The sequence below is a fragment of the Marmota marmota genome, unplaced genomic scaffold (genome assembly GCF_001458135.2).
Source record: "Marmota marmota marmota unplaced genomic scaffold, marMar, whole genome shotgun sequence".
NCBI lineage: Eukaryota > Metazoa > Chordata > Mammalia > Rodentia > Sciuridae > Marmota > Marmota marmota.
Window position 1 is genome coordinate 861230 of NW_026000093.1, and position 7786 is coordinate 869015.

The 7786-nt window shown below is 38.7% G+C and overlaps 1 protein-coding gene across 5 annotated transcripts in view; it reads right to left on the bottom strand.

The window, feature by feature from the left end:
- Prkdc (protein kinase, DNA-activated, catalytic subunit) overlaps positions 1–7786 on the bottom strand; it is a 177125-nt gene that overhangs the window by 32570 nt on the left and 136769 nt on the right. For all 5 annotated transcript variants that reach the window (XM_048782878.1, XM_015485774.2, XM_048782879.1 and 2 more), the window contains 2 exons: positions 5851–5959; positions 4324–4435 (listed from right to left, as the gene is read on the bottom strand). In XM_048782878.1, coding sequence (XP_048638835.1) covers positions 4324–4435; positions 5851–5959 — 221 coding nt within the window. The remainder of the gene's footprint in view (positions 1–4323; positions 4436–5850; positions 5960–7786) is intronic.

The following is a 7786-nucleotide window of genomic DNA, read 5'->3' on the forward strand; positions in this document are numbered from 1 at the left end:
ACTGGAGTGAGATGGTATCTTAGGGTGGTTTTGATTTGCATTTCTCTGACAGCTAGAGATGGTGAGCATTTTTTCATGTGCTTGTTGATTGATTGTATGTCCTCCTCTGAGAAGTGTCTGTTCAGGTCCTTGGCCCATTTGTTGATTGGGTTATTTGTTATCTTATTGTTTGATTTTTTGAGTTCTTTGTATATTCTGGATATTAGGGCTCTATCTGAAGTGTGAGGGGTAAAAATTTGTTCCCAGGATGTAGGCTCTCTATTTACCTCTCTTATTGTTTCCCTTGCTGAGGAAAATCTTTTTAGTTTAAGTAAGTCCCGTTTGTTGATTCTTGTTATTAACTCTTGTGCTATGGGTGTCCTATTGAGGAATTTGGAGCCCGACCCCACAGTATGTAGATCGTAGCCAACTTTTTCTTCTATCAGACGCCGTGTCTCTGATTTGATATCTAGATCCTTGATCCATTTTGAGTTAATTTTTGTGCATGGCGAGAGAAAGGGATTCAGTTTCATTTTGTTGCATATGGATTTCCAATTTTCCCAGCACCATTTGTTGAAGATGCTATCCTTCCTCCATTGCATGCTTTTAGCCCCTTTATCAAATATAAGATAGTTGTAGTTTTGTGGATTGGTTTCTGTGTCCTCTATTCTGTACCATTGGTCCACCTGCCTGTTTTGGTACCAGTACCATGCTGTTTTTGTTACTATTGCTCTGTCGTATAGTTTGAACTCTGGTATCGCTATACCTCCAGATTCACACTTCCTGCTTAGAATTGCTTTTGCTATTCTGGGTCTTTTGTTTTTCCATATGAATTTCATGATTGCTTTATCTATTTCTACAAGAAATGCCGTTGGGATTTTGAAAAAAAAAAAAAAAGTCTCGAAAGCAGCCAGAAAAGCAGGTCACATTACATCAGAGGAAGGATTGTTTTAATAACCTTGACTATGTCTTCAGAAACATGGACACCAAAAGTGACTGCTGAGGAGAGAGTGAACCCACTCAAATTGACATCCAGAGAAAATGTTCTCCAGGAATGACAGTGAAATAAACAAAAATACATTTACACAAAGGAAAACTAAGAGAATTTATCAAAGATCAAATTTCAAGCTGAAGGAAAATGATACTAGAGGAAAATCTGGATCCTTATGAACAAAGGATGAGCATCAGAAATGGTAAGTATAGTTATGGTTTGGATGTGAGGTGTCCCCCAAAAGCTCAAGTGAAATAATGCAAGAAGATTCAGGGGAGGAATGATTGGGTTGTGAATTAACCCCCCTGATAGAAATTAACTGAGTGGTATCTGAAGTAGTAAGGTATTGCTGGAGGAGGTGGGAATTGGGGCATGGCTTGGGGGTATATATTTCTATCTGGTCCATGGAGACCTCTCTTTCTGATCATCATGTGAGCTGCTTCCTTCAGCCACACTCTTTTGCCATCATGTTCCGCCTCATCTTGAGCACTGAGGAATGGAGCTGGCCTTCTATTGACTAAGACCTCTGAAACTGTGAGGCCTCAAATAAACTTTTCCTCCTCTACAATTGTTCTGGTTGGGTCTTTTAGCCACAGCAGTGATAAAGTTGACCAAAACAAGTATAAAAACACTTTTTCCTCTTTTTATTTTATTTTGAGATAGGGTCTTCCTAAGTTGCTAAAACTGGCCTCAAATTTAGATACTATTCCTGGCTTCAACCCCCCAAGTCAGTGGGATTACAGATATAATTACCACCATGCCCAGCGTGCCTCATACATTCTTTAAAATATGCATGACTGTTTTAAGCAAAAATATGTTATTTTGGCAAGGCCTTAAGCAACTCAGGAGAAATGTGGCTCAGTGATTAAGTGCCCCTGGTTCAATCCCTGGTACCCACCCCCCCAAAAAAAATCTGGTGGCATTTTCATTATATATATACATATATATACACACACATATATGCATATACATATATATATATATAGCACACACATCAATATATTATTTTGTAATGCTAAAAGAGGTATTTTATCAGGAAGATGAAAGTGTATGTGCCTAGTAACAGAATTTAAAGTACAATAAGTAAAAACAGAATTAAAGGGAGAAATAGAATTCCACAATCATAATAGGTTCTGACATCTGTATTTCAGTAGCTGATAAAACTAGGCAAAAAATATCAACCTGTTTATATTGACATGACAGTTTGATATTATGGAAAGATATCAATCAATCAAACAAGGAATAGAAAAGAACATCCAATTTCAGACCCATGCATATATGATCAACTGATTTTCAAAAAAAGGTGCCAAGGCAATTCAATTATGGGGGGGAAAAGACTTTTGAACAAAAGGGGAAAAAAACCTAGTTATCAAAATGAAAAGAATTAACTAACATCCCTACCTTACACCATCTACAAAAATTAACTTCCAATGGATCTTAGTCCTAAATGCAAACACAGAAACCATAACATTTCTAGAAGAAAATAGGAGAAAAGCTTTGTAAGATAAGCTAGGAGTATCAGCTTGCTGGGGCTTCTGCGGGCCAAATCCGGGATAATTTGAACCTGAAATAAGGACAATAATGGGTTGTATCCCATAAAATAAAACTAGAACCATGAGTATATATTGATAAATTTTGAAAAATATCAAAAGTATTTATTTTTAAAAATGAATTTAAAAATGGGGAGAAGGAAAACTTTGTCTTACAATAAGATATAAACTGACAGTCAGGGAATAAGTGGTGAACTCAGAAATCATTTCACAACCATCAACTGAATGAGCCAAGGGTCATCCGCAGACATGAAACATAGAGGGGTTAAGTCTCAGAGGAGACAGGACATAATGCATCTCCAAGCATCTCCCACATTAGTTTCTGACTGGTTGCACAGAAAAATAAATGGCATTAGACAGACAAAATAAATGTTTTCTGTAAAGATTAGTCAAAATGACTGTTACCAGAAAAAGGCAAATGGATACTGTGTGCCCCCACATGTGATGTGACAGCCTAAGAAGAAGTGAAGTGTATTCTGGCCAGGGATAGATCACTCAAATCTCATCATGAGAAAGCATAAAGCAAACATTCCTCCAAAGTGTCAGTGTCATGAAAGACAAAAGCAAGGATGAGGAATTGTTTCAGATTAAAGGAGAGTAAAAAGATACGACTAAATGCAGTCCATGACTGGATCCTGTCCTTAGAAGGGTAGAAAATGCTTCAGAGGACGTTAATGGGACAAAACTGAAATCGAGCTGTAGATTAAAAATGAAAGCGATGAAGTTCATTACTGTACTTAAGAGAATACTCTTAAGAAATACACACTGATAGAAAGAGATAAGAGGACTTGATGTGTGTAACTTACATGCAAATGGTTCAGAAAATAAATAAATATGTATGAATAGAAGAAAAAATAAAAAGTTAACATTAAAAAAATGTCAAAGTTTTCTCTTTTTTAAATTGTTCAATCTGTGAAAAAGGTACACAGGAGAGTTCTGCTTTTCTTGCAACTTTGCACCAATAAAAACTTGTCACACAAAAAGAGTAGTAGTAATAGTAGAGGAAATAATGGAAGGACACAACAGCTGGGGTCAGAGTCCTTGAGTCCTATTTCCTATGGACATGGCACAAATAATCTATAACCTCTCTGCCTCTATTCCCTTCTCCCTGAGTACACAGCAAGTATCTACCTTCCAGGTCCCACAGGGTTGATAAGGGTAAATGAGGACATGTAACTTCAGACCTGGGAAAGTGAATACAACTATATCAGTGAGTGGGAAAGTAGGAGGTAGGAGTGTCAAAAAAAACATGGTTTAATAACAGAACAATAAAACATCAGTGCCCAGCAGTCTTCTTTGCTATTACCCCACTATCTAAAAGTCAGTCATGAGAGAACAGCAGATGCAGGGCCGCCCCCACCGCCCCCATCTTCTCTCCCTGCCAGGGCATATTCATCATCAACCAGCAGCACCCCAATGCCTACACAGAGAGTGGGAAGCAATCCCCTAACAGAGGCAAGTGGGGACAAAGGACACACTACAGGCCTGGTAAACTTAGTCAGAACAATTTGTGAAGGCATGATGAAAAAGAGCTACTCTAGGCTCAAGCCCCATATTTTTCTAAGTACAATTTAGAAGAAGAACCATTCTGGAAATTCTGGAAAAGAACCCACATTTGGGCTGGGGTTGTGGCTCAGCAGTAGAGCACTTGCCTTGTGCGTACGCCTCCGAGGCCCTGGGTTTGATCCTCTGCACCACATAAAAATAAATAAATAAAATAAAGGTATTTGTGTCCAACTACAACTAAAAGATAAATATTAAACAAACAAACAAACCCACATTTGACTCCAAAGAATATTTTACCGATTTGTGATGATGTCATCCCAGATGTTCATGGGGTCCATTTTAACATCTGGATATCTGTTTGTCCAGGTTTTTAGAAGTCTCTGAAGGGGGACCTGAGATGATAAATTATCTAAAAATAATATTAGAAAATGATTATACGAACAGTTCAATGACAAGACCAATTGACAGAGTGGAGTTATCGTTGCTAAACAGAAAATTCAAATTTCATGTTCAAATTTTAAAAAGGTACTTATCTTTATTTCATAAAAGGAACACAAATCATTCTACTAAATCTAATACATTTTGACACTAAAACTCAATTACTTTCAAGATACATAAAAAAGACAGAAGTAAACATATACAAAATATCTTTATATTTACTACAGGGCCACTATCCTTTATCTGCAATTCCAAAATCTAAAAAGCACTAAAATCTGAAAAGGTTTTCATAGGCTTGTAGTAAATTTTCTTGAAGGCAAAATTGATCTAAATTGGCACAAAGATATTTACAGATTTTGTTTATATCATTAACAGGATTATTTACAATGTAGTCTGGAGACTCATCACTGTTCTTAATTAGGGAATACTGTCCTAGCCCTGGAAAATTTGTAGGGAACACTTCTCATATTTAAAACAACCTAGCCTTGACACTCTCAGAAAAGAAATTCATTCTAATCCTCACAAAATTGAAATTTCACATTGTTAATTTTTTGTTTAGAACTTTAGTTTTCTCTTTCTGTGACCGGAAAGCAATGGTTAGGGATATGAGCTTAATTTACATGGTCCTGGGTTCTCCACTTTCATTTATTACTGTATATAAGCCGTTTAAATTCTCTAGGGCTCTACAAAACAAGGAAAAAATATCCATACATCCTAAACAGGTTATAAAAACAACCTTAAGGTAATACAGATAAAGATATTAATTTAGTTCTTAGACAGTAGAAAACAATAAATATATGTACCTGAAAAATATTTCTCCAAATTTAAATGGAACAATAAGGTAGATAGATATAAAAACCAATTTTTTGTTAGTACCCTCAAACACTTTTCATAATTATTTTTAATAATTTAAAAAAACAAAAATAAACATTTATAACTAAAATATTTCACCTTTGAAAACACGTACTCTCACAGGCACTGGGATAAAATCCACTATTAGCAGGACATAGGCCTTCATGACTGGTCAATTTCTCATCCAGTCCCTCTCGCCCTTGGGCTGATCTTCCTTTGACCATTCAGGAAACTCCTCTATCCACACTCCACTTGAACCTCTCCTCCAAGAGCTTCCTACCAGGCTAGGCCCTACCACTTGGGTCCACACCTACTTATCCTTGGAATCATCCTTGGCTTTCCATCCCCAGTGTATAGAATAATGCTTGACTGTTTAAAAATACTTATATCACCTCAAAATGTGTACATGTAGAACAAACTCAAGGCTGTTCCAACCAATGCAGTAAGAAACATGTACTTCTACTAAGAAAAACAAAACTACCACAACAAACTCTTCCATAATTAGAAAAAGGAAAAAAAGGCTAAAAAAATTACCTTGTTTAGTTATAAAACTGATGAACTCCTGAATTTCTGTTAAAGCTTGTACAGACTGTAACTTGGTGAGTCTACTTCTGTGTAAGAGGACATCAATACTAGAATAATTCTAGGAAAAAAAAAAAAAAAGGCATTTACCATTGTCATACACCAGTTTACCACTTACAACTTCTAATACAGTCCTCTGAAATGTGAAATATAGAAACTGTCCTATAAATACACTAGTTACCCAGTGTGTCCCAGAGTGCTTAACAATGAGGTCAGACACAATTAACAAATGGTTTAAATTTTTTTTTCTATTGCAATTTAGGTTTTTAATCACATTTTGATTAAACAAAACCAATAAAATCACTATAACCAGGCTTTCTATATTTTTACCAGTTGTTTTTTCTTTTTCTTTTTCGTGTTAAGGACACTGAACACATGCTCTACCATGAAGCTATACCCCGAGTCAAATAAATTTTTTTCTTTCATTTTTTTTTAATCTTTTTATCCCCTAGTGCTGGGAAATTGAACCTAGGACCTCACATGTGCTAAATGTTGTTGAAAGACCCTGTTATAAGTAGACAACTGTCTCACAAATGAAACAGTTCACAACTGTGAGTTGTGAAAAAAATCTCAGAAACACAAGAAGGAAGAAGTAGCAGTAGAAAATGAACAAAGTAACCAAACTCCCATAGTTACTCCACCAAGAAAAGTCTACCTTGAAAGTTCTTTAACACTGTGAGAAAGATAAAAACCAAGGAAAAAACAATAAGTGGAACTTTCTTAAAAATGGGGGAAAAGAGGCTGGGATTGTGGCTCGGTGGTAAAGCTCTCGCCTAGCTCGTGCGAGGCCCTGGGTTCAATCCTCGGTGCCACATATAAAATAAAAAAAATAAAAATAAATGGGGGATGGAGGAGATCTAACATGGCGGCGGGCGGAGAGATCAAGTCTCTGACCTCTTCAACTGCGCGGGCATAGGGAGCCGTAAACTGTCTAAATGCTGTTTGCTCAGGATCACTAGGCAATGCTGAGCTGACGTGGATCTGGGGTGTACAGGCTGGGCCCCTCAGAACACACACACTGAGCCCGGATCGGCTGCATTCAAGCTCCGGTTCCCCTGCTTCGTGTGACTCAGCACTAACGATCCCGCTGAAATAACTGGTTGGCCCTTAGGAACTTACAGAGGTAAAAGCCAACCGAGCCTTCATAGGCAGTGGCCACAGGATTGAAACGGGGATTGGGAGAGACAGGACCCACCCGTTGCATTGGTCACCCGGCAAAGGGAACGAATGGTCACCATTTGCATGGGATACCACCATGGCAGAGAAATGGCGTCACGGGCAGAGGAGATAACTGCATTGAAACCAGCGTGACAGGTGTGTAACCCCCTAGCCATCTCTCTCCACACAGCGGGGAAACCGTAAGGGCCACTCCCAGCTCTCCTGTGAGCGCAATAGCCAGACCGAGGGAATCAGGAGTGGCGCGGGACTCGTGGTGCGGAACTCCCGGCTACCGCTCCCACCAGTGCTGACAACTGAGGTCTCTTGCACCAGCTACCGGGGGCGTGGCTACAGGAGGGCAAGCAAATTCGCTGGGGGTTCTCAGCCCCAAGCTCTACAAACTTAGGGTCTGAGGGAGGCAAACAGGGAGAGTGAGCCCAGGTGTTCATGAAAACAGGGCTCCCAGGAGCAGCAGACCTGGCGTGTAGCCAGTATTGTGGTGAGCGCCACAGGTGAGCACGGCCTGGCTTGAGGAAACACAAGACAAGGCCCTAGACACTCAGGATTGGAGACCCGCCCAGTCTAGGAGAAAGAGCTGCTGCACAGTGAATGGTTCCCACCTATTGAGAGGAGAAGCTTGGCCCAGTGGGCACAGCTCCACCTACTGGAAGAGAAGTTAATAGAACTCTAGGACTGCATTTATTATTATTATTATTATCATTTTTTTTCT